The 27,707-nt window shown below is 40.0% G+C and overlaps 2 protein-coding genes across 5 annotated transcripts in view; both read left to right on the forward strand.

Annotated features, from left to right (window-relative positions):
- Positions 1–25,114, forward strand: part of LVRN (laeverin) — a 71,404-nt gene extending 46,290 nt beyond the window's left edge. Inside the window, exons 11-21 of one of the 4 annotated variants that reach the window (XR_009601328.1) lie at positions 1,347–1,423; positions 1,795–1,934; positions 4,170–4,225; positions 7,554–7,707; positions 9,208–9,302; positions 11,230–11,337; positions 12,530–12,697; positions 12,912–13,052; positions 20,592–20,667; positions 23,346–24,765; positions 24,957–25,114. Coding sequence is in view for 3 of the 4 variants with exons in the window: in XM_004010849.6 (XP_004010898.4) it covers positions 1,347–1,423; positions 1,795–1,934; positions 4,170–4,225; positions 7,554–7,707; positions 9,208–9,302; positions 11,230–11,337; positions 12,530–12,697; positions 12,912–13,052; positions 20,592–20,667; positions 23,346–23,486 (1,156 nt within the window). In the remaining variant the exon portion in view is untranslated. Of the gene's footprint in view, positions 1–1,346; positions 1,424–1,794; positions 1,935–4,169; positions 4,226–7,553; positions 7,708–9,207; positions 9,303–11,229; positions 11,338–12,529; positions 12,698–12,911; positions 13,053–20,591; positions 20,668–23,345 lie in introns of all 4 variants that reach the window. The other 3 variants (XM_004010849.6, XM_027971461.3, XM_015096783.4) reach the window with 3 other exon arrangements.
- The window catches only part of ARL14EPL (ADP ribosylation factor like GTPase 14 effector protein like), a 31,345-nt gene continuing 28,605 nt past the window's right edge, over positions 24,968–27,707 (forward strand). Inside the window, exons 1-2 of the mRNA XM_015096784.4 lie at positions 24,968–25,080; positions 26,416–26,530. The gene's annotated coding sequence lies outside the window, so the exon portion shown is untranslated. The remainder of the gene's footprint in view (positions 25,081–26,415; positions 26,531–27,707) is intronic.

Consider the following 27,707-nt stretch of genomic DNA (forward strand, 5'->3'; position numbering starts at 1 on the left):
GCAGTGTTCCTCCCCTGGAATTTAGGGCCACAGCCACAACCAGAGCTTTGAGTGCTAGGCATTCTTTTCTGTCGTTTAGACAGAGGTAATGAATTACTCAGAATCCTGTGTGAAAGCCAGTGAAATAGAATCTGAGTGGCCTTATGTTAATTAAGAGAAAAGGGGATATGGTTGCCAGGTCGTCTTCCCTGCTCTAGAAATGGAACTGAATGGTGACTATATCCTTGAGGAATAATTCTATGCATGTATGCCCACACATGAACGTGTGCTTTTGTAACCATACGTAAAATGTTAGAGTTATAGATCCCAAATTCAAACCTTAATCGTATTTAAAATCTGAGTTTCAGTTTCCTTATCTATAAAGCAAATGCAATAATACAAACCCCAGGGGATTATTGTAGAAGTGAAATGAGATAGTAAGTATACTGTGGCTTAGCATTCATCACTTTCTCCTTCCGTTTCCTTTTCTTTCTTAACTTATTAGGTAGTTTTCAACTGTTTTTGATAAAGGGTTTGATTCTCAGATCACACTGTAGTAAGTATAAGCACAAATGAGTAATTTATTTTCATGTACCATCACCAAAAGTTTCAGGTTGTCCCACTCTTTCTTTAAAACTCCAGGGGAGGAAATAGACCTGCAGGTCCCTTCTCCCTGTGATATTTCATGACTTTTGAGAAGAGGTGGCCTTAGCTATCATATGAACAAAGACTCTCAGTTCAAAGTCTGAGAAGCCAGACGTGCGAGCACTTGAGCAAGATTGGAAACATTGTCTAAATTCCGAGTAATGTGTGTCTTCAGATGACTAATGTCCCCCTCGTGGTCAGTGACTTCATCCAGGTCACATCCACCAACACGGGAGGACTGCCAGCATTCAGTGAATATGAATAATCTGGCTGATTGCTGTTCACTTTTCGAACTGGGAGACAACTGGAGGTGGAAAAGCATTTTGAAATATTTGTCATGCTTTTTCTTCTTAAATGATTATTCAGTTTTCTTGGCACAGATAGCTTGGGTATGTCTGCAGCATTTGAATGACCCCTGAGTAAGGCCAGATGGCTATAATTGAATATAAACAGGCCTTGAAAATTTCAGATACAGGAGAACCTTAGAAGCTACCCTGAGTTGCAAGAAGAAGCAAATCTGTGAGGCACAAGAGAATAAATAAATAGCCAAAGCTGGCTTGTAAAACAGCAGTGAATAATTCTAAGAGCAAAGTCCTGTATATCCACAAGGAATGACTGAAGAATTTGAGTTCTTTTATTTTATCATCTTATTTAATATTGGCTCAAAGCTTTTATTCTTATGTGTGAACAATAACTGAAGTTTCCACTTTTTTTCCAAAAAGTGACACATGGATTATACCTGTTCTTTGGATAAAGAATGGAACTACACAGTCTTTAGTCTGGCTAGATAAAAGCAGCAGTAAGTAACAAATTTTTAAAAATACCTTCACATATATATGCAAATATATGTGTGTATATATGTATATATATACACCCCACACACATATATATAAAAGCAGAGAATAAAATATTAAAATGTCTAGCTTTTGAATAGCTTATTTAAAACTAAAATATTATATCATTCTTGTTGAACATAGAGCTTTAAAGAAACATTTCTAATCAAAAGACATTGTATGTGAAAAAATATATGGTAAGATCAATACATATTTTGGAATATCTTTACTTTTTGTTTTACTGGATTGCTGTTTAGAATTAAGAGGGCAAAGTAAAACATGTAGTGAAATATTTTTAAAATGTACCAGTTCAAACTGTTCATGTACTTCTTTGCAGAAGTATTTCCTGAAATGCAAATTTCAGATTCTGATCATGACTGGGTGATATTAAATTTGAATATGACTGGATACTATAGAGTTAACTATGATGAATTAGGTTGGAAGAAATTAAATCAACAGCTTGAAAAAGATCCTAAGGTAAGTTTTATTTTTATACCTTTTATTGACTATCGTTAATACTGTACTCTCTAGAATTTATAGGCTGAGCTTTTATTAACCTGACTGGTGGGAACCTGACCCCTTTGCCACCCCTCATACCAAGGCATGCTGGATTTTTTTTTTTTTCTTAGAAAAAAGAGGTTTTGGTTGAATGTATTGTGTTTTTGAACATTTCTCTCACTTTTCCACAGTAATTTTGCCTTTCTAAGTGAAAATCAAAATAATTTCCAGTTAACTGTTAACTTTGTGATCTTAGGCAAGTTACTTAAATGTTCTGCTTCAATTTCTTCACTTTAAAATGGGAATAATATCGTATCTTTCTTATTCCTTATGAGAATTAGAGGTAATGTAAGTAAACAAATTGTCTAGGGACTTTCTCAGTAGTCCAGCGGTTAAGACACTATACTCCCAATGCAGGGGACACAGGTTCAGTCCCTGGTCAGGGACTAAGATTCCCCCGTGCCACCTGGTGTGGCCAAAACAAAAAACTTTCTAAGCCCATAATAGGTGCCAGTACATAAATGCTAGAAAATGTTAATTGTCTAAAAATTGTATTTTCATCTTCTGGCCAAGGAGATAATTTAATTCACAAGATAGCAATAATAATCCAATATCACTTTAAATTGTCAAATAACTAAATTATTATACAATATATAAAAATTAAAATATTGGCTAGCTCTTCTCAGTCAGACTTGATTTGGTTGAATTAAACCAAGTCTCCATTAGTAGAGATGGATGCTGGCTTAGAAGTCTGTAGAGTTGGCTCTGCTGTGAAATCTGGGGCAGCTCATTTAGACTCCATTTGTAAAACTAGTGTGTTGAACTAAAAGATGTCTTAGGTGTCTCTGTCATCAGAATTTCTGTGAGTCGCCCAGTGAGTCTGGCAAAAGAGGCAGTGCACAGAGCTGGCCGAGCTTGGCTTCTGGGTCAGATCAACTTGCGTTCATACTTTTGAGCATCATTTACCAGATGTGTGACCTTGGGTCTCTTATTTAGCCACTCATGCCTTGGATTCCTTGTCTGTATAATAATGGGTATAATGGACCAATGTTACAAGCTTGTTGTGAAGAGTAAATAAGATGATGTATGTATGATGTTTAACAGAAGCCTAACCCTATTCAGGCATTTAGAATGTGATCGGTAATTTTAAAAGATTTATCATTGGGCTTTTGAATAAAGTTACAAAAACCAGCTGTAGAAATACTTTATTCAAAAATCTTTTTCAGAGTAGCTAAAATTTTTTAAATTTCTAAGGGCAGTCTTAGCTGTGGAAACACTAGGTCATGCCATTATAGCAATGATTTCTTGAAGCCCTTGTAGATTTTACTTACTGAAAAACTGAAATCAGTTATTCCTACAACATAATTGCTGAGCAAACAAAACATTTCTACTATTAATATTAATCTAGAAAATGTAAGTAGTATTATTACTGCCAGAAAAGATATGTGACTACTGCCAAGGAAAGAATTAAGCTTGGCTTGTTCAGATGCTCAGAGGGATGCTGTGAAGATAAATCTTCTGAGACCACATATATGAATATACTTGGCGGGGGTGGGGGATGGGGTGCTGCTGTTGAAGGAATGCTGTAGGAAACTTGGGGACTCTTGGGACACAAGCTGAGACAGTCCTGTGGCCTCGCAGTGCCGGGGGGTTCAAACAGGAGCGTGAGAAGCTAGGCTGGCAGTTGACTCCTTTTCAGGATTTTCAGGATTCAGAGGGCTCTGTTGGTGGTGCTGTGTTGAATTACTAAACTCTTGAGAAGAGAGATACCACTGAAAAGAGCACCTCAGCAGTGCCAAAATAGTGCTAAGTAATATTTATTTAAGGCTTTCTATGCCAAAAAGTCCCCTGACAACAATTTGGACATTGTGATACAATTAATGTATACATTTTGTTTCGGAGAGGCTCCTTAAACTTGGCTTCCTGTTTTATTTTTTAATATGCTGTTTTTCACAGAGTATTTTGGCAGAACTCTCAGCCATATTGAAGCCATATGATTGATGTCCAAAGGGATCGCTTATCAAAAGCAGATGTATAATAAATAAATTATGGAAATTATCCCTAGAAATGATCATTTCTCTGTACATGAGATAATGCACATGAAAGTGCTTTGTAAGCAGCAATGATCTTGAAATGTTGTTATTATTTTGAAAGTTATTTTTCTACTAAAAATGTTCTCATCTTTTCCTGAGCGTTTTTGGATCTCATCTGCAGGCTATTCCTGTTATTCATAGACTTCAGCTGGTTGATGATGCCTTTTCCTTGTCTAAGTGAGTATATTTTCTTCTCTCGTCATTTAACAGTGTAGCTTGAGAAATTTACAAAAATAATAACCTCATCCCTACGAAGCTGGCTCTTTAGTTTATACAAGCCTTAACTTATTAAGATTAGGGTCAAATTCTGTGGTTATTATGAAATTTTATGATATAAAATTTGCTGGACAACATGAATGGACCTAGAGAGTGTAATTTTGAGTGAGACTGAGAAGAAATATCATATTACATCCCTTACATGTGGAATCTAAAAAGAAATGATACAAATGAACTTACTTACAAAACAGAAAGAGACTCAAGGACCTAGAGAAAGAACTTAACGGTTGCCAAGGGGAAGGATGAGGGGAAGAGATACGGCGTTCGGCACGCACAGGTACACATTGCTGTATTTAAAATAGGTAACCAACAAGGTCCTACTGCATAGCACATGGAACTCTGATCAGTGTCATGTGGCAGCCTGGATGGAATGGAGTTTGGAGGACCTAGGATACACGTATATGTATGGCTGAATCCCTTTGCTGTCCATCTGGAACTATCACAACGTTGTTAACTGGCTATACGTCAATACAAAAGAAAAGGTTTAAAATTTTTTTAAAGTTGATGGAATATGCAACAACGTGGATGATCCTTGAGGACATTACGTTACGTGAAATAAACCAGTCACAGGAAGACAAACACTGCATGTTTCCATTTATATGAGCTGCTTAGAGTGGTGAGAATCTCAGACAGAAAGAGCATGGTGATTGCCGAGGACTGGGGCGGGAGGGTGGGGGGCATGGGGAGACCCTGTTTAAGGGGTGCAGAGGAGCAGTTTCACAAGATGAGAAGAGTTCTCTAGATGGCTAGTGATGACAGTTGGACATTATAAATGTACTTTTAAAAAATTTTATTGGAGAACAGTTGATTCACAGTGTTAGTTTCTGCTGTGCAGCAAAGTAAATCAGTTTTACATATGAATGTATTTAATACCAGGGAACTGTACACTTTAAAACGGTTAGGAAGACAAACTTTATGTTCTGTGTATTTTGCAGCAATAAACAATTTTTAAAAAGACAATTCAAAAAGGGCATCATCAGGAAAGAGCAATAACATCTACTACAAATAAAAATGAAAGCCACAGGATACAATATTTTTTATAACAATTTGACAAGAAGGAATAGATGTTCTTTGTCAAGTCAAAATTTGGTGGTTAATTATATGAAAGTCCCATGTATTTTCGATTAGATTAACTTTGGTAAAATAAGATTTAAACTGATCATGGAGAAATTTTGAAAGGCTCTTAAGGGAGCAGCAAAGAAAATTTAAAGTTTTAAAGGGAACTCCTGAGGGGAAGGGAGGGATAGACTGGAGTTTGAGATTGACATGTACACACTGCTATATTTAAAATAAAATAAAATGCCTTTCTGTGATTAAAAAAAAAAGGGGGGGGAAGCCCTTAAAGGAAAACCTTTAGAAGGATGCAGTAGAGATGATGTAAATAGGAAAAAGTAATAGTGTTTAAATATTTATAGGATTATTACAAAAGGTATAAGAATCATCATTTTAAAATCTAGATCAAGAGTGAAAACTTAGGTAACATACATGGAGTTCAGACTTGGATTTGTAAAGACTGTTAATGTTCAAATGGATAAATTTAGGAAGATTATGAAAGATATTTTCATATCATTCTAAGATATTGGAAGTTAAGGAAATAAAGTAACTGATTTATCCAAAATAAAGAGTTTCTGGAAATAAATAGACTACCAATTAGGACTTTGAGTGATTTTTGCTACCCAAAGCTAATGCCTGTATATATAATTTTAATGAGCCTATATTCTAATGTATTACAGAATTATTGATTTCATTGATAGTGGATTTACTCTACTGCTAAGTTTCTAACCAGGGAAATGAATGTATGTTTAGAATTTAAATTTTTAGACAGTAAAGTTAAGGAGTACACATAATAAATTATCCAGGGTATTCTCTCTTTGCTTCACCTGTTGTATTTCTTGAATGAATGTCTGCCTATTTTATCCCTCCTTTTTTTTCCTACTTTTCCCCTCTTGACGTAGAGCACATTTCCCCACCCCCTGCTTCACTGAAGCATTTCTCTGAGATCACCATGAGTTTGGTGTTGTTAACCACACCCTCCTGCAAACCTCTTGTTTGACTTCCTGAGACTGCAGTGTGCAAATGTGGTTCCCCTCCAGTATCTGACTTCTTTTTCCAGCTGCCCTGAGCATCTTTAAGGCCAGTCATGCTTATGTTATTTTCTTCTATCTTTCCTCTGAGTAATTCTTGCCTTCTTATGGTTTCAGTGGTCATTTTATTATGTATATGTACAGTGCCCACCAGATATAAGGTATTCAATAAATGTTTGTAAAGGATATGTTGATGACTTCTAAATCTATGTATTTACTTGTCTTCTCCTGTCTTCTGTTCATCCTGAGGTTATTTAAATTCAGTACCCAAAGCGCTGAACTTTATTTCGGCCTCTAAATTGCTACTATCAATCTCTCTTTGTCAAAGGTACTACTATTCTTCCCATCTCCCCCACTTGAAACATTAGAGATATCCTTGACCCTCCTGTCTCTCTCCATCTCTCATCCAGTCACTGTGTCTTATCTATTCATTCTGGGGATCTGGGGAATGTCTTTTGGATTCTCACCTCACTCATCACCTTCATTGTTTCCTTGCTAAGTCAAATTTGCATCACCTTTTGCCTGGCCTGTCACCTTAGCTTCTAGCTGTTAGTCCTTTAAGAATTCTGTTCTGTCTTCTGCAGCACAAACTGAAACAAAGTTTTAAGGCATCAATTTCATGATGTTACCCTGATTGTTTAAATACCTTCCCACCAAATGTAAATTCTTTATCCTGATAGTCAACCCTCTCCACACTTTTGATTACCTATTAGTCCCCATCTCTCAGTACACACCGAAGAAATTCCCTGCCTTGGTTAAGTCGGTCTGCCATGAACCCCCTCTTTGTCCTAACTGCCTTCCTCTATCTTTCTGCTTATTCCAGTCCTATTCTTCCTTCATTCTTTTTTCAAGTTCCTCCTCCAGAAAGCCTTCCCTGTCCCTCCCATCACATACCTATATTTTTCTTCTTTGCTACTTCATTGTATTCATTGACCTTGAATCTATCAAATTGAAGTGGAGAGCCTGTCAACATTGCTTAGGTTCCACCGTATCAACGAGGTGGGACCTTTGCCCTCTAGCTTCTTGGTTTTATATACCTTCTTGGAATCAGGCACTGAATCGTGTAACAGACATGGAAAGTGTGCAGATCATTTAGCAAAGAAAGGCTTTTTTGAATCTTTGTTGTTTTTTTAAAAACCAAACAGAAACGATTATATCGAAATTGAAACAGCACTTGATTTAACCAAGTACCTTGCTGAAGAAGATGAAATCATAGTGTGGCATGCAGTTTTGATGAACCTAGTAACCAGGGATCTTGTTTCTGATGGGAACAACTATGAAATATATCCATTGTTAAAGGTAAATTCATTCTTTGTGAGATGGTTTTTAAAAATAATTCTTTCGTTTCATCTTCCTTCCATATTTTAGGTAGCACCTGTGAAACTAGTCTTTCCCCAAATAAGAGCCTGTTAGTTCTGTATATATTCATTTTCTTAGGAATAGTTGCTTATTCTTAAAAGAAAATACCTTGGTCATAGATCTGCCCTGGGAGATGTATGTGAGAGAAGGTACTGTGTTCTTGCTGAGGTGTCAGTGTGTCTTAAGAAACCAGAAGTGGATGGAAGCGATATACTTTTCTTTTTTATATAAAGAAAGGATAGTGTCTATTAACAACTGTTTTCCTAAAAGATTATTGGTAAACAGAATGACTTTTCACAGTTCTATATCCACAATTTATATACTCTGATTTATAGGGCCAGCCCTTGAAACCAGAGAGCCATGTTCTAGAAAAGTAGACATTTTGAAGCTGCTTTTGATATTGGGAAGAGAGATGTGGAAATCAGAGTCAATGAATGAAGAAATGACTGTGCCAGCTTGTCCTTATAAAAGGGGAAAATAGCATCAATAAAACGGGAAGTTTCCGTTATTAGGTCTTTAACAGTGATCCGGTGATCATAAGATAGATAGCATAGGAAAAGCCTAAGCTTGGGTGCAGCCCCTCGGAGATTTGGGGACCACACGCAAAATAGCAGGTGTGTTAGGTAAGGATTTCAGGTGAGTTTCCAGGGCCATCTGAGAGCAAAATCACAAGCACCTTGGAGTTCCAGACTTTCTTTGATCTAGTGTCTAAAGTGCTGATGTAAATGTGCTTGAATGTGGGCATAGTGACCAATAGGATGTCTGTGGGATGTCTGTGGGGTTGAGGTGGCTCACTGAAGACATCTGATCTTGGACGGTGAGTAAAGAAGTAAAAGCTTACACTTATTTTTTTTGTTGTTTTTAAAGAATTTCAATGAATAATACTGTTCTGAGGGATGTAAATATATGACTGTAAAAATGCTGTTATTTACCAGCCAATAGCTCAGTTGAAGAAATCTTATTTTGCATCCAGGGTTTACATTTGTCCAAGGCATAAATCAGTGTTCCTTGTTTTCATATATACACATATATATGTGTGTGTGTGTGTGTGTGTGTATATATATACACACTAAGCATGAAAGTTTGAAAGTTTCAAGGTAGAACATTTGTCTTATATTTTTTCCCCTCTTCTCCCTCTATTTTAAAGACAACTAGAAATTTGGGGGTGATAGCGGTGAGACTGGCTAATGCTGATTAAGCTCCTACTCTGTGCCAGGCACTGTGCTTACACAGATCATGTTGTTTACGTATCACTTTCTTATGGAGAAAGTGAACCTGAAATGTTAAAAAAAAAATCAATTAAACATTTAGTAGCAAATGAAGTTTATTTCTGAAGAAATATCTGTCACCTCTCTGTTAATGTCTTTTCAGACAAGGGAAAAGCAGTGCAAATTGAGTGTTGTGAGCAGAACTAACTAATATTCTCTTTATTGTTTATAGAAGTATCTGTTGAAGAGACTTATCTCAATATGGAATACTTACTCAACCACGATTCGTGAAAATGTGACAGCCTTGCAGGAGGACTATTTAGCTCTGTATGTACTTTCTGAACAGTGACAATTGAATTAAATGATTCTTATTAATGGACAGGTTTCCAGATTCACAAAATAAGATCCTAATAGTTAACGATTCACTGAGAGATTTGTGTGCAATTTGAGAATAGTAGCTTTGAGATTGGTGAGCTACATACATCTTAATGGGAAATAGTAGTTAGGGATCTTAATTTACCTGCAAAGCACATACGGGTACACACAGGAGTTTATAGCTTTATATTCTCAACTATTATGCTCCAGGTTGAAATCTTAAGTAAGTTGTACTTTTGGTGAAAAGTTGTGCTAAGCAAAACCAGCTGGTACAAATGAAGGGTATCGGAAGGCCACAGAAGAAAACATTCCACTCTGTGTATTATTGATGAAACAGGGAAAAGTTCCATTATGTGTGTCAAATAGAAATTCTAACATTATGCAAATATGATGAGGGAGGTTGATGACTAGTGATCAAATCATCAAACATCATACAGTGACCTGTATCAATCATCGGTGTGTGAGCATGAGCAAGTGTTGTGAATGACATTGGTTTGGTGGGGGAGTAAGCCATAATGCTAGTCTGGGAAGGGGGTGAAAGGCAAGACAGGGCTGCAGGACCCTGTGACAGAAGGTAGGCTGGGCTTCCAGATTTGAAGAGGGGATTTGTGATCAACAATGAACGGTGCAGGAATTCCATCTACAGCTCTAGTCAATATCAGGCTGAAGTCAGTTAAACCAAGCAAAAAATACAAACTACACAAAAGGTGATTATTCTCTCTCACGAGTTCCCTTCTAAAAGGGGAGAGATTTTAGCCTAGAGAGTGTGACTAGAAGGACATGGCGTTGGATTTCCAGATGGATGGAAGACAGGGGGAGCTGGAATGGAGAGTGGATAGGCAAGTGGATAGGTGAGCAGAAAGGCCCAACCAGGCAGCACCTTTGTTAACCAGCTGTGGCCTTGGCTCTCCTACACTGGCCTGAAATGACCTGTTTTTTGTAGCATCCTGGGGCCAACCTCGGGAGTTAGATTGTGCTTCCAGAGAATTCCTTCTTGCTGCTGCCAGCTTGGGAAGGGTGGAGAGAGGAGTGAATGTGTAGTGAGTGGTCAGAGCTGTCTCTCAGAAGCCTTCCACCCCTGTCTTACTACTACTGCTTATCAGAAGGTCAGGCCAGGCAGAGAGCAAACCAGAGGGAGGGTGGAACAAAGGAGATTTGGCTCTTGTATTTTCTGGAAAACTTCTGACCCTTCTGAGTTCCTTTACCTCTGACTCCAAACTGCAGAGTGTGAGGAGTCACACGTCACACTTACCTGGATTTATCATTGTTCCTCTCCATGTTCTTTTGAACCTACTTTCTTTGCAATCGTAACACATACCTCTGCTCAACTATAAAAACAAAACAGAAGCCTCCGTTCCTTTTCTGGGGATGACATTAATAGCTAGGAGGGGCAGAGGGAAAAATGGAAGCTGAAACGAGGGAAGGCATAGCATCAGAGGAGAGAAATAAACCATTCCCTCTGTTTTCATGTGTAGAGAAAGAACTTTATTTTTAAGTGTATTATATCAGGTACTCTAAAGTCATTTTCTAAAATCTGTAAGCCAATTGTTGTATGAGAGAGAAAAAATAAATTGATAACAGATGTGGTGTGCGTGTACACCATGTGTGTTTGAGGGAGATGAAGGATGGCAGTAATTTATTTCATACCTTCAGAAAAATACCAGTCTGAGAGCTTATTTGGTGCCTGAGAGCGTCTCAGCAAATATTTCCCTGAACCTTAAATATAGTTGCCATCCACAAAGGCTATTTTTTAACAAACCTGATATTATTGGAAGGATGTTTTTAAAATACCCATCTTTTTATGAAACACATATTTTTGGAAGCAGAAAAATATAAATGTAGTAATGAAAAATAAATGTTCTTTGACTTTTCCTTCAAGAATATTACTGGAAAAAGTTTTTGGAACTGCATGTTGGTTGGGTCTTGAGGACTGTCTTCAGCTGTCCAGAGAACTCTTCAGAAACTGGATGAACCATCCAGAGAATGAGTAAGAGTCATATTATAATTGCTCTTCTTTTTGCCCTCTTTCAGCACCAACAGTGTCTCTCAATGTTTGATGCTTTTACTCTGGAAAGGAACATTTTGTTTTTACTTACATAATCTCTTTCTCTTTTTATTTTTTTTTTCAAATATCCTTTAAAAACAGATACACACACAGAATTGTCTCATGAAGGTCTGTGCATAACAATCAATTCAGTCCAGTCACTCAGTTGTGTCTGACTCTTTGCGACCCCGTGGACTGTAGAACGCCAGGCCTCCCTGTTCTTCACCAACCCCCGGAGCTTGCTCAAACTCATGTCCATTGAGTCAGTGATGCCGTCCAACCATCTCATCCTCTGTCGGCCCCTTCTCCTCCTGCCCCCAATCCCTCACAGCATCAGGGTCTTTTCAAATGAGTCAGTTCTTCGCATCAGGTGGCCAAAGTATTGGAGTTTCAGCTTCAGCATCAGTCCTTCCAATGAATATTCAGGACTGATTTCCTTTAGGATAGACTGGTTGGATCTCCTTGCAGTCCAAGGGACTCTCAAGAGTCTTCTCTAATACCATAGTTCAAAATAGATCAGAATTTATACACTGAATTCTCACCCAGGACCTCTCATTACCAGTACATTCCCTAATAAGCACCTGTGCTTATTTAGGTTGTACTTTATGGTTATTTATTCATACATATAAAAGTGCATCTCTAAGTTTTCAGCTTCATTGACAGCTGAGACCAATACTCACTCATTTTGGTGTCATTATAGTACCTTGAATATATGCCCTCAGATGGACTCTTAGAAAATGTGATAATAATATATGAAATCAAACAGAATTATCAACATACACTGTTTGTACTATTCTAATTTGTTTCTCCCTCAAATCTCCTTAGTTTCTAAACTAATTTGATGACTTCAAGATATTAGTGTGAGTGACAGTTTTCACAGTTGCTTTTCTAGATTCCAGCTTTTGATATTCATATCTGAGATGGCGGACATTTTTCTAGATTTATACTTCAGTGTTCTTGCCTGGAGAATCCCGAGGATGGCGGAGCCTGGTGGGCTGCCGTCTATGGGGTCGCACAGAGTTGAACACGACTGAAGTGACTTAGCAGCAGCAGCATAGGTCTAAATATGTGACAACCTAGATTAACATGTAACTTAACTGCTATGAAAAATATCATTGCATGTTGTGTCTTACAGAATACCTAATCCAATTAAAAATGTTATTTTATGTTATGGCATTGCTTTGGGAAATGATAAAGAATGGGATTTTTTGTTAAAAATCTATAATAATAACACAAAGGAAGAAGAAAGGATTCAACTTGCTTACGCAATGAGCTGCAGTAAAGATCCATGGATACTTAACAGGTGATTATTGTAACTTAACTTGAAAAAGTTCTTGGTGGAGGAATGCAATTAATAAACTAAAGGGAGAAAAACAGACATGAGCTAATGTAAGAATTAATATGAAACATATTTATGCACCACTAACTTAGAACCATATGGGATTTTTAACTCCACTTATATTCTTTCTATTGAATAATTTTTACATATTTATTTTCTGCCAAACACACTTTTGCAGATATATGGATTACGCCATCACTGTGTCTCCTTTCGCTTTTAATGAAACAAATGTCATCGAGGCTGTTGCAGAAGCATCTGAAGTTGGCCGATATGTTGCAAAGGACTTTTTAATCAACAATTGGCAAGCTGTGAGCAAAAGGTGAGGAGGAAATGTGAAACCACCCTTTTCTTCATGTCTTCCAGCTGGTGAATGGCTCAGGTTTAGTCTGGCCAGGTCCCTAAAGGCCTTCACGTTGCCTAGAAAATCGGTTATTTTTCCTGCATTTAGTCTCACCACACACCAGCTTCGTGGAAGATAAGATCACTTATCCTTGGTTTTGGCTTTCTTTGTGAATGTAGTTTTGCATGAGATATTTATCTACCTCAGTTTCCCCATTTTGCCCACTAAGAATCTTGTCTTCAGAGACACAGATTAGAGTAAGTCGTGTGTTTTGGTATGAGTGTACGCTTTCCATTTTGTTTTGTGAAATACATCGCCGTATCTTTAAGAAACAACATATGCAACATATTACTACATATGCTTGGATGCTGAGCTTGCGTCTTTTGTCAGATTCCCTTCATATATTTAGGGTCCATATTATTGAACATTTTGTGTTTTTCACCTTTTAAGATTAAATATGCTTGCTTCATAGCCTGTCAGGTAAAATAGACATTGAAATGCACAAATCAAATAGCTTGCCTTTAATAATTGCTTTTTTTAGAACATGACTTAACCATACATTCTTTTTTGGAGGGGGAGGGAATGAAGCTATTTTACTGATGGTCTTCGGCGACCATCGAAGGGCAGGAGGACAATGAGATTCAGCATCCTTCTCCTGGCTGAGATCTCCCCAGCTTCACAGTCACTGAAAGCCTTAATTAACCATGCCTTCTTAAAAGCCCAGAATTAAGACCCAGCTTCTCATTACTTCCCAGGCTCAGTGCTTCCTAGTGCCGGGCACTTGTGTGTATTTGTAAGTGTTAAGGGTCTTTCCTATTGTGTCTGAAGGTGACATGGTGCTTGTCAGTCCAGGGTCATATCCACACTCAGACAGGGGAGCACAAGCACATACCTGCCCCTTTCTAATGTTGCATGCCTAGTCTAGTCTGACTCTTTGCAACCCCAGGGACTGTCGCCCACCAGGATCCTCTGTCCATGGAGTTTTCCAGGCAAGAATACTAGAATGGATTGTCATTTCCTCCTCCAGGGGATCTTCCCAACCCAGAGATCAAACTCAGGTCTCCTGTATCTCCTGCAATGGCAGGCAGATTGTTTACCACTGACTCGCCCCCGCCCCCGCCCTCGGGAGGTAGAGCTTTGTAATCACCTGGAGTGTCTGATACATCTAAAGGCTTCCAAGCCCACCTACTCCTTAAAAATCAGAATCTGTCAGAATAGGGGCAAAATCTATACCTTTTGACAGTCCCCTGAGTGACCCAGGTGTAGTTTAACAAGGAACCAACTGGCACCAGATTAAAAAATTAACTAAGGCTGCATTGCTCAATACACTGGCTACTAGCTAACATATGGCTGTTTAAATGTAAATTAACTGCAATTAAATAAATTTAAAATTCAGTTCAAGGCAGTTGTACTAGCCTTGTTTTAAGTGCTCAGTGTGGCCAGTAGCTACCGTAATAGACCAGAGAGCGTTTCCATCCTGGAGAGAATTCGATTGCACAGCACTGCTCTATGGGGTAAAACAGCCCCTCGGTTCATTTTCCCTCTCTTTCTATACCATACAAAGCACATCTAACTAGTGAAGCTCTTGCAAATGGCTTGATCAACCTATGGGAAAGATTGCTCTTAATTTAAATGTGTTTTAATTTTTATCCCTCAGAAGAATTTTTTTCTGCATTTGGAGAACAGAAGCATGTTTGCAATACTCTAAAAAGTCCATTGTCTAGTAATTTATTTAAATGATCTAACTGTATTAAACACGAGTATAGAAGGACTTCCTTTGTTTAAAAGAACAACTCTAAATGGATATTTCGTCATCCCTGAGAAGTTCTTAGAATAATAAATGCATTCACTTTTAACCATGGCTTAAATTTTTTTATCTTTTAACAAAATGCTATGCTCATAAAATAGATGCTTTTTTTTCTATTTATGATAAATTAATCTCAGTTCACTTGCCCATTCTACAAAACTTCTTTGAGACTTGAGTTAATTTGCCTTCTACATCTAAAAGATTTATTTTTAGGATTCAATTTATAGTCACCAGTCTTGCTGAATTTTGAAAATGATTTTGAATAGTAATAATGTATGCGGATTATAAGAGGACATAAAAGTTCAAATTAATATTCAAATGTTTTCTACATTAAAATGGCACCAGGATGCTTACCTTATTCTTTGTATAGCAGAATATTTACTTCTCACTTATTAAACAGTTATATTTGACACAAATAGTTGTGTCACCAGTCTTCATAAAATGATATGAGACAAGTAAACAAATGCTATGACAAATTTAACATTTATCATATTTAAGTGAACAGGATTTATTCTGAATTTGCTAAAATGTGACTGATCACTTGTGAGTTAGCTTTGAAACTCGTGTTTCTCCAGAGTGTTTCAGTTCAGTTCAGTTCAGTTGCTCAGTCGTGTCCGACTCTCTGGGACCCCATGAATTGCAGCACGCCAGGCCTCCCTGTCCATCACCAACTCCCGGAGTTCACTCAAACTCATGTCCATCGAGTCAGTAATGCCATCCAGCCATCTCATCCTCTGTCGTCCCCTTCTCCTCCTGCCCGCAATCCCTCCCAGCATCACAGTCTTTTCCAATGAGTCAACCCTTCGCATGAGGTGGTCTAAGTATTGGAGCTTCAGCTTTAGCATCAGTCCTTCCAATGAACACCCAGGACTGATCTCCTTTAGGATAGACTGGTTGGATCTCCTTGCAGTCCAGGGGACTCTCAAGAGACTTCTCTAACACCACAGTTCAAAAGCATCAATTCTTTGGTGCTCAGCTTTCTTCACAGTCCAACTCTCACATCCATACATGACTACAGGAAAAACCATAGCCTTGACTAGATGGATTGTTGGCAAAGTAATATCTCTGCTTTTTAATATGCTGTCTAGGTTGGTCATAACTTTCCTTCCAAGGAGTAAACGTCTTTTAATTTCATGGCTGCAATCACCATCTGCAGTGAGTTTGGAGCCCGAAAAGATAAAGTCTGACACTGTTTCTACTGTTTCCCCATCTATTTGCCATGAAGTGATGGGACCAGATGCCATGATCTTAGTTTTCTGAAAGTCACTGAGCGTTATTCATGGAAGGTACTGACAAGCCTTCTGTAAACAAGGGAGGCAGTAGCCCAATCAGTTTGGGAACTACTTTAACTCTCTCAAATTCACAGTGTATGTTAGCATCACAAAGCTCCGAGAAGCCCTTCAGAAGGAAATCTAGCATCTAGCCCAGCGTCTTGTCACTGTGATCCTGCTTTGTACTGTCTGTGCTGACATAAACTGTCATTCTGCCGGTACATCAGTTGTTCCAAAACAAAGACAGATGAGAAACTAAATTCTCTCACCCTCTTATCTGGAACTGAAACTAGACCAACCTTTATTTATTGATGGCCCACTAGTTAAGTTTTAGGCCTTGGTTTAAAAGTTGTATGAAATGGAAGAAGCTGTATGTGATCAACTGTAAGGCTTTTCTGGTAATAAATGTTCTAGTTTTTCTATGCCAAGGCACAGTTGGTTCAAGCTGTTGTAGGGGTTATAAAGTGATGAAGACATGGTGTCTGATAAATATTACAGAGGACAGATGGAAAGGGCTCTGGGGATTGAGAGAAGAAGGGGGCTTGAGTTGGAAGAAACCCCCTTCTGTGTGGAGAGGAGGACACCAGTAAATGCTGGGAGGGCAGGGCTGAGAGTCTGACTGGGGACAGGCCTGCATAACTGGCTGGAGCGTAAGGCCCTGGAAAGTAGCAGGTAGGTAGGGCTGGCCAAGCGAAACAGTTGAGACACTGCCAGTAGCAGTCCAGGAATGTCTGTTCCCAACTGAGCCCAGGGAGCCTGATCTGAAAGTGTATGTAGGACTATTTGCTTGAGCACAATGGTTTGCTCTTGCTTCTCTCACTCCCCTGTTCAGGGCTCTGTACCGGCAGTCACGGGCCATTTAGTTCATTGTTAGCGAGAGATCTTTTGGGTCCTGATCCCAGTGAAGGAGCTTCCATTAACCATAAAGACATCTTTCAGGTTATAGAGAAGTCATTATATATACCTGCAGCTGTGGACAGACCCTATGAAAGAACACGTAAATAGCCATAAAGCAACACGATTTTTTCGTGATGTTTCGTTGGATGCAGTAGAAACGTTATTTGTATTATCCTTGTTACCTTGCTTTTGGCTTTTATAAAACAATGTAGACTTTGTGGCCTATAGGAAAACCCTAGTTTTACTTGAATATAGAATACAAAGTATCATCTGTTTCAACCTGAATAAATCTTACCCTCTTCCTCACCAAATGCTTAAGTTCTTCTCCAGAGAAGTTTTTTAACTTCCCAAAACTTTGTGCCATTTTATTTACTTATTTAATTTTTTTGTGCCATTTTAATTGGCAGCACTTTTCTCTTTCATTTTTTGATTGCTCCAGTTTATTTCTTTAAATGTATTATTTATTATATGTAACAAATATGTTTAATAATAATATATGAATTATAATAATATAAATTATGTATATGTTGGCTGAGCCACACAGCCTGCAGGATCTTTGTTCCCCTACCAGGGATTGAACCCCCTGCAGTGGGAGCATGGAGACCTAACCACCAGACCAGCAGGGAATTCTCTCCAAATGTGTTACACTGGCTGAAGTCTTAAGCTTAAAAGCTTACACTCATTTTCACTTTACTCTGTTCTATTTCATGATGGGGAACATGGAGCTGAAAGGGTTAGATTGGAACAACCAAGAGAATTAAGATGTTATCAGAGTGGCATGCTGAGGCACGGGAGGGCCCATTCCCATCGCCTGTCACTGGGTCACGCTGGATGCCTGGGTGCCTCCATGCTTGTTGCAGGAAGCCAGATGTGGCAGGAGAAGGGATGGGAGGGGAGGACGGATGCGAGAAAGGAGGAAGAGGAAGGCGTGTAAGGTGAGATGGACTAACATTCCAAATCACCCTGGCTAGCCCTGAATGTTGGAGAAGGCGATGGCACCCCACTCCAGTCCTCTTGCCTGGAAAATCCCATGGGTGGAGGAGCCTGGTGGGCTGCAGTCCATGGGGTCGCTGAGAGTTGGACACAACTGAGTGACTTCACTTTCACCTTTCACTTTCACGCATTAGAGAAGGAAATGGCAACCCCCTCCAGTGTTCTTGCCTGGAGAATCCCAGGGACGGGGGAGCCTGGTGGGCTGCCCTCTGTGGGGTCGCACAGAGTCGGACACGACTGAAGCGGCTTAGCAGCAGCAGCCCTGAATGTTACCAGTTTCTTGAAGGGGCAGCCATACCGACTAACACTGGGCCCTGCCCTCACGTCAGTGCCCTACTGGCAGATAGACTGTTTGTAACATGTATTTTTTTGTTGAGTGCTATTTCAGAGAGATTACTCTTTCAACAGGAGTAAGAAATCATCTGTCTCAAAAATATCTCCTCTTTAAACTTTCAAGAATAGGAATGAAGAGTGCCGTGTACCCTAACAGGCGCTTCAACACACATCATCGCATTCAGTGTCCACACCGACGCTTTTAACTGTATGTGATTCCCCATTTTGACAATTTATAAGTTGTCCCAAGGTGTCTTCAAACCCAGCTCAGCTTTTAGCATAGCTTTTCTCTTTATTTGGTAGAAAAATCACACATTTAGCAACGTAAGTAGTTTTCTTCTATTTCCTATCTTTTTTTTTTCATTTTTTTTTAAATTTTTATTTTTACTTTATTTTACTTTACAATACTGTATTGGTTTTGCCATACATTGACATGAATCCACCACGGGTGTACATGCGTTCCCAAACATGAACCCCCCTCCCACCTCCCTCCCCATAACATCCCTCTGGGTCATCCCTGTGCACCAGCCCCAAGCATGCTGTATCCTGCGTTGGACATAGACTGGCGATTCGATTCTTACATGATAGTATACATGTTTCAATGCCATTCTCCCAAATCATCCCACCCTCTCCCTCTCCCACTAAGTCCAAAAGTCCGTTATACACATCTGTGTCTTTTTTGCTGTCTTGCATACAGGGTCGTCATTGCCATCTTTCTAAATTCCATATATATGTGTTAGTATACTGTAATGGTGTTTTTCTTTCTGGCTTACTTCACTCTGTATAATCGTGAAGTTTCATCCATCTCATCAGAACTGATTCAAATGTATTCTTTTTAACGGCTGAGTAATACTCCATTGTGTATATGTACCACAGCTTTCTTATCCATTCATCTGCTGATGGACATCTAGGTTGCTTCCATGTCCTGGCTATTATAAACAGTGCTGCGATGAACATTGGGGTACATGTGTCTCTTTCAATTCTGGTTTCCTCAGTGTGTATGCCCAGCAGTGGGACTGCTGGGTCATAAGGCAGTTCTATTTGCAATTTTTTAAGGAATCTCCACACTGTTCTCCCATTTCCTACCTTTTATTTTTTAAACTCAGTTTCTTTGTAAATTTTGTCAAATTTCTTGAGTCATTTCACAGGCTTTTTATACCTGGCCAGCAAAACTGAAGAGCTAAGAAACATTTCTTCTTTCCCCATAGAAACAGGTTTGCTTGCCTGAATTATATGTAGACGGTCGCTTGTTCTCCACTGTGCTGAAGTAGATTCAGTGTACCTTACAGCTGGGAACTTGAAAAAGGACGAAAGCACTGTTCTCTTCCACCTTCGTCACACAGATGCCAATGTTAATGCTCACAAACTTTAGTTTCAAGTATTCATTTTGGGAGTAAGTCAGTCGCGTGAATCAACTATGAATAAGACAATGGTAGTTCAATCCTTTCTTGTCCATTCCATTATATTAACCTATTTTAATTTTCCTTCTTTTTTAACGCATCCAAAAGTCTTTCTTTGCTTTTTTAACCACAGCAGCACTCTGAGCAGGTATGTATCTGCTGTCTTTCCACAGCAATGCTTCGTGGCTGTTTGTCAGGCAGTTCTTGTCAGGTATGCAGGGTCACTAAACTAAAAGGGAAGTTTCAGTGGCCAGGCCTCTTGAGGGAGCTCAAGGAAACCCAGAGTACTTAGCCATCAGGGAGCACCAGCATTTTGAGAATCTCTGAAGATATGGATCCTCTTTTGAAAAAGCACAAATACGAAAGTTTCAATAAGCTTTCATGGTATTTAAGTCAGAGCTTCTGAAACTGATTCTATATTAACTACATTTTTAAGGAATGTACATTGAATATTTCCTTGTTCTCTTTTAAATGTTCTTAATTTGGGGTGTGTGACATCTATTCTAACCACTTCATTTTAAAAGATAAATGCAGTTGCTGTTACTGTTTTTAAGAAGAGCTTTTTACATTTATATGAAACTTTTAAAACCATGTGCTACATAAATCAGTATTTAACTGTAATTACTTCTTTGTGCTAATAGACTTTTCTACAGCATGAATTTTCTATTAAAAGATGAAGCTAAACTACTTTATATATGTTTTGCTTAGATTTGGGAGAGAGGGATTAATAGGGACTGTATACTTAGCATTTACCTGCTGTGTAGCTTTGTCTTACAAAACATTTTCCACTCCTGACTAGCGGTTTGTTGCTTTGTAGGTATGGAACGCAATCATTGGTTACCCTACTATATGTAATCGGGAGAACCATAAGTACAGATTCACAGATCTTAGAGGTAAGTAGTATAGATAGTGTGAATTATGATAACGTAGAAGCCATTTTTATGTAATTTGGAGTTGCTAAAATTAAAAATAATAAGCTTATCTGAATTGTTACCTTCTGTGCTCTATCGGTGCTTATTATCGCTGTGCAGGAAATGTCTTTTAATTCTGCCTTGCTCCCGAAATAGAGACCATTCTTATTCATACTGCTGCTAAGTCGCTTCAGTCGTGCCTGACTCCGTGCGACCCCATGGACTGCAGCCTACCAGGCTCCTCCATCCATGGGATTTTCCAGGCAAGAGTACTGGAGTGGGGTGCCAATGCCTTCTCCGATTCTTATTCATGGAGGGTTGGATTTCACCATTTCACATCTGAGTCATTGCAACAGAGTGCGGCCTCAGCACCCTGGTCCTGTCTTCCCTCCGTCCCATTGCCCTGCTCATCGTAGTTCTCACAAAAAAATTAGAAGTCTTTTCATTAGCTCACAAGACCCTTCATAATCTGGCTGCCTTACTCTCCGTCTTAAGTTTTGCCTTCTTCACGAACTGTTTCAGAGAATAAGAACACAGGCACCTCTGCACACATTTCTTTTAGTTACACCATTCCACTTAGAAAATTTCTTAAATTATGTCGTTGTACATTTCCTAGATTTCAGAAACAGTCTACCTCTGTCTCATGGCTTCTTCATGCCTGTCTTTGGCTGGATAATTCGTAATCATCGTTTCAGACCCTGCTCCAAACACATACTCTGGGACACTTCTAATTAACTGATTGATACCCTCTCCTCCATGCACCCAAATCATCCTATGTAGTTGTTACTATGAGAGAGGAAAAACTGATAATTCCTGGAGGAAGGATCTTTGCTTGGGTTTTGGCCTGCCTGAGACTGAGCTGTCAGGACTTAACTTATCAGGGATTCCCCAGACAAGAGAGTGAGGGGCACACCAAAAAATGCTGAAGTGGCAGCTCCTACAAGCAAAACTGAGTTTGTGTGTTGATCTCTTCAAAAGTGCCTCAGTTCAAGTTTATCTCTACAGAAGCCGGGAAAGTGTTCCCGTTGTTATTGAATGAGTGAGTGAAGTTTGTATAACTTTAGCACTCCTCAAAGTTCCAAAAGTATTCAATCACTGATGGTTCATTTTTTTTAAACGCAGAAATGGATTTAGTAGTGGTTCAATTATTGCAATTTTGAACACAAGTAAGTTAGCTCCCATGAATATCCTTATCAAAAAGCTGTTCATGCCCAACAGTCCTGTTTGTATCAGTTCACATGGTAATATCGAAAATAATTACTAAAAAAGGAAAATGAAAGTCACATGAATCCCTTTTCCCCTCCATACCAGCAGTTTTTATCCACTCTCACATCTCTTGATCTGGTCTTTCTTCTCTTCTCTGCTGGAGCCTGGCCTCTCTCGTGCTCTCAAGCGCCTATGAAGCCCCCCACAGTCCCACACTCCTCTCCCGCCCCCTGCAGACTCAGTCTGGGACAATGCTGCTGGCATGTGGCTCCCACTGCCTGGCAGGAATGCCCAGGTGTGGGGGGGAGAGAGAGGTTTGCTTTTTCCCCTCAATCTACTTTATCCTAGAACCTTACTTTTCTTCTGCATTATATAGTTAGGCATGACAACCCTATTGTTAATTAATTTCAAATATATTAAAAGTTTAAGTGACCTTTTGTGAAGTGTGTTGGCTCACTGGTAAAGAATCTACCTGCCAGTGCAGGAGATTGGAGTTTGATTCCTGGATCAGGAAGATCCCCTGAAGAAGGAAATGGCAACCCACTCCAGTATTCTTGTCTGGAGAATCCCATGGACAGAGGAGCCTGATGGACTTTAGTCCGTGGGGTCACAAAAGAGTCAGACAAGACTTAGCGACTAAAAAACAGGATCAGTTCAGTTCAGTCGCTCAGTCCTGTCCGACTCTTTGCGACCCCATGGACTGCAGCACGCCAGGCTTCCCTGTCCACCACCAACTCCCAGAACTTGCTCAAACTCATGTCCATTGAGTCAGTGGTGCCATCCAACCATCTCATCCTCTGCCGTCCCCTTCCCCTCCTGCCAGGAGGAGAAACAGCAGGGTACACTATCATTTTATGGTAACGTGTGTTCTGAGTTCTTATCCAATAACACAGAAACAGACTTTTGACATATATCTTATCCATCGCTTGGCATCTGGCTTGTATGTGATATTGGAACAAATGCTCTTATAACTGAATGCCTGACCTGACTCAGTGAAGGAGTTTAGCCAATGGACGATCCACTATAAGTACTCGTAAGGATAACGTTTTTAAAGGAACAGATGCTATGTACTGGGTTTGCGCTTTGGAAATTACATTATTTTTGAGAAGAGGGAAGGTCTCTCTGTCCACAAATCTGGTCTAATATCCAACACGAATCAGGAAGTCTTTGTTGAAGACCTACTGTGTGCTGCTGGGGGAATAGAGCAGCAAATAAAGTAGACAAATTTTCTACTTCCTGGAACTTCCTCTCTACATCGGCTTCTTCAGGACAGGCATATTCTTCGTCATATTTTCTCAGTTGCAGTCTCCTCAGGGACACACACTTCTGCTCATTCCAACTGCCATTCATCCATTTGCAAGATCACGCTACTACCTCACATGAGCTGTGTCTTGCTGTGTCTAAGTGAGAAGTTCAGCGGCACTGATGGACTGACCATCTATTTGTTCTTTCAGCTGCAGCAGTTTTGCAGTAACATGTTGGAGGAGCACCAGAGACTCACAGTTCAGGCCAAGTTACAGACAATAAGGAACGAGAATCTGAAAGGCAAAGAGCGAAGTGCCAGGATAGCGGCGTGGCTGCGGAAAAACACATGATTTACTGGTGACTTTCGGCCTTTCACTTGCATATTATAATGTGCTCACAGTTTTGTCTTCCAATATTCTTGGAGTCTGGAAAACCCCACGTTTTGTTGTTTGCATTTCAGTCCCATGTGCTGCTCAGAGTCCTGTTCCTCCCATGTTGTCGCATTTGGCTCTGTGGCTCAGCGACTGTTGGGGATTTGGCCAACCGTGCTGCATTTCTGGGGAAGATTTTGCTTCATGTCAGGCTACAAACCACACAATTTACTTTAAATGCCTTGGAAAAACAAATTTACCTTGCAAAATTTCGCTTACTCTTGTTGTGAAGGCCAGTGGAATATTACATCATTCGGTAAATGAGAGCATTCTTTTCTGAGGGAAACACAAATTTGCAATTCTAGGGTTTATTTAGTTCAGTACTGAAAAGAGTAATCAGCAAATGGCACAACAGCGTAATGAAATAGAAACCAGAAAAGTAATATTCACTGGCAGACAGAGAAAGCCAAAGAAATGCAACTTTTTAAAAGAGCAATTTTATGAGCCACGTTAAGTGCCCCAGAGGCAAGAAATGAGTCTGCTCCTGCCCCTGTCTCTCCCCCCAGTGTCTGCTGCGTCGCCTCACACTTTGCTGGCTACTGAACCTCCTGGTGTCACAAAGAGACCGGGTCATAGCACCCAGGAAGTCCCTGGAGGACCGCTGTTGTGGAGACCAGATGGAGACCACGGCTCTGCTGAAGCTCTGGACTGTATATTTCACCTGTGGGATGGACTTTCAGCCAAAGTGTAGCCACAAAAATAGTGATGTCAACAGACAAACAGCAATTATAGGCTCATCTCTGGTGCAAAGGAAAATGGTCAAATAAAGAGAAATAGAACAAACGGTTTAACCAGAGCATCATCATCTTTACAACTTTTCACTCAGGGGGATTAAGTTCGAAATGGGGTTTCAATTGGCCAAATGGAACTTGTTTGTAGTCTGGACAACTTTAAACGTTGTCATCAGTCCCCATGTACAGAATTAGCTCAGTTTTGTTACCTCTGATTTAATCAGGACCGCTAAGGCAAATCACCCTACTCTAGACTTTGTGTGTCTACTGTTTTAATTCTTGTTTAATTTTTATTCTGTTTTTACAGAATGGGGTAAAACTACACATCTCCTATCTACCTCAGAGTGATGCTGTAAAGACTAAGGATTCTGTCGATGGAAAACCTCTATTTTTTAAAATTGAAAAGAAATTGGAATATAATTGCTTTCCAGTGTGGTGTCGGTTTCTGCTTGCCACATGAATCCGCTGTATGTATGCATATGTCTCATCTCTCTTGAGCCGCCCTCCCGCCCCTCTAGGTCATCACGGAGCACCAAGCTGGGCTCCCGGTGTTACATAGCAGCTGCCCTTTAGAAAAAGCTTTTAAATATGTCATATAAGCTCAAGGCAGTGTGATCTAAGGGGGTTTTTTTAGCTCACTTTCATATTCACCTTACAGGAAGATTCTTCCTGCAAGGGAGTGGGAAACTATGGGGCGTGAGAACAAGCCAAAGCCGTCTGCGCAGACTTGATGATGAATTGTGGGTCCAGGAGACTGTTCTTTAAGTTCAGCAATTTAAAATGTAAGCAATAAACTGCCTCCATGGCTTCGAAGTATCACTGTGCACTATCGCCCTGGGTTTTTTTAAATGTGCATTCTCTATTTCCGGTGTCTCTCCCAATCGTCCGGCACATCTCTCCATCACCGTGTCATGTATCCTCCCCACTGCTCTCTCCTCCTCTCCTCTCCTCTCCTCCACTTCCACCCGCTCTCTCCCCTTGGGTTCCCCTGTCCTTCCCCCTTTCCAGGCATTTCAGCTGTCCTTCCACCTGCTTGTCCATGTCCCCTCTCCTTGATCTTCCTCCCCTCCTGTGCTCTCACTCCATCAAGTGTACTTGGACGCTGGTGCCCGGGGGTCCGAGTGGGCCCTGACGCCTGTTAGTAGGTGATGCCAAGCCCACCAGAGGAGCACACCAGGTTCTTCAGACCATTTGTTGACCAAGTCCTATTATAGTATAGCTTCTGTAGTCTTTACACAGCACTGAAAACGTTTATTCAAACCAAATGCCCAAATATTTTGCTGATAGTCCTTCCTCTAAATATGAACAAGAGTTTTGAACAATATACACTTTCTTGTACTTGGATGAAGCCAGTTACTCCAGATAAGCATTTTATTACATTTTATTAAATCGTACCTTATATTTAGTATAAAAAGAAGTAATTATTGGTTACTGTGATAGCAGTAAGTCAGGCAGTGACACCGTGGCAGATTTGTCTAAATGATAGAAATACTTTAATGACCAATGAACCAGCTTATCTGCTAGCACCACAACTGTAACACAATTTTTTGACCCATCCAGTTTGCTTTGTACTGTTCATCCTAAAACAGGTTCATAAGATATGCAATGTATTCATGATTTTTTTTCAATTTGACAATCAGAAATGAAAGTTTTCCTTACAATCTTATCGTTTTTTGCTCCTCAGACCCATTTGGTGACTTTCCATTGTTGACCTTAAGTGAAAGAACAAATGCCTTAGTCTTGAGGACTCTGGATGCTCCGTAACTTAGAGCTCTGGGGCCAGTTTGTACAGCAATTTATTCTGAAGAAGGAAGAAGCAAAACGGGCTTTTAAAAGCCCTGCTTGATTACTTTTCCTGTTTACTCCAGTAAATGCTATCTTTTTTTCCATCCAGACTCTAGCAGGATTATCTCAAGCTTTAAGAGAGGCTTAAAAATAAATATAACTGCTCCTTTGTATAAACGAATTATATACAGTAGTCAGCTTTAGAAACTACACATATATTGCCTCCAGCCCGATCTTCTGTCCAATTACACAACATTCAGCAAAGATGTTCTTCACTGTACATGTGTTGAAGAGTTATTTGGACTCTCCTTTCCCCTTCCTTTCATAAACAGGTCAGTCCTAAGAGTGAGGCATCAACATCAGTGGGAGCTGAGGGGCAGCTGGAACAGGGTGTAAGAGCTTGAGTAGGTGAAGAGGGAATCCAGCCAGCAGGGAGCAGCTTGAAGGGTGAGTAGAGCGGTCACACGGTGCAAGGAGCTAGCTTATGACACAGACCGTCAGAGCCCAAACAGGGTGAGAGTCGGGGAGTCCCACAGTGGGGTGGAGAGGACGTTCAGATTGGAGGGGGGTTCAGCATAAGGTATCAGTGCCTGAGGAGAAAGAGGAAGTCATTCTATGGGATGGGGGGCAGGCAGAGATGGAAGCATGGTTACCACTGGGGTATGGATCAAATAAGACAATTTACAAATGACAGTAGGGTGCAGATTTCTCACTGCTGGAGAAGGGAGTTGCCGATAGGCAAAAGGAAAAACTAGAATGAACCCTTTGTTGTTGGATTGAAATTGAACATATTGATAGCGGTTCTCAGTAACTGGATAGATTTACACACACGGCTTTCCAGGTGGTGCTAGTGGTAAAGAACCCGCCTGTCAATGCAGGAGATATAAGAGATGCGGGTTTGATCCCTGGGTTGGGAAGATCCCCTGGAGGGGGGCCTGGCAGCCTACTCCAGTATTCTTGCCTGGAGAGACCCATGGACAGAGGAACCTAGCAGGCTACAGTCCATGGGGTTGTAAACATCCATGGTCTCACATAGACACAAAATTAAACAAGTAGAAAAATTATTTTTCTTGTGATGAGAATTCTCCATTTACTCTCTTAACTTTCATATATGATACATATAAAGTAGTGTTAATTATATTTATCATATTATACATTATAGCCTTAGTATTTATCTCTGAAAGTTGAGATAATTTATCTTTTAATCATATCTTTAGAATACCTTCAGGTAACCCCTCCATCCACGCCACTCTCCCCCATCCCCTACCTTTGGTAATCATAAAAATCTGATCTCTTTTCCAGGAGTTGGTTAGTTTGTTTTTGAAGTATATGCTTAGTCGCTTAGTCCAATTGGACACTTTTGGACCCCATGACTATAGCCTGCCAGACTCCTTTGTCCATGGGGATTCTCCAGGCAAGACTACTGGAGGGGGTTGCCATGCCCTCCTCCAGGGGATCTTCCCAACCCAGGGATAAAATCCAGGTCTCCCACATTGCAGGCAGATTCTTTACTGTCTGAGCTACCAGGGAAGCCCATGAATACTGGAGTGGGTAGCCTATCCCTGCTCTAGGGAATCTTCCTGATGCAGATATCAAACCAGGGTCTGCTGCATTGCAGGCAGAT

The sequence above is a fragment of the Ovis aries genome, chromosome 7, assembly GCF_016772045.2.
Source record: "Ovis aries strain OAR_USU_Benz2616 breed Rambouillet chromosome 7, ARS-UI_Ramb_v3.0, whole genome shotgun sequence".
NCBI lineage: Eukaryota > Metazoa > Chordata > Mammalia > Artiodactyla > Bovidae > Ovis > Ovis aries.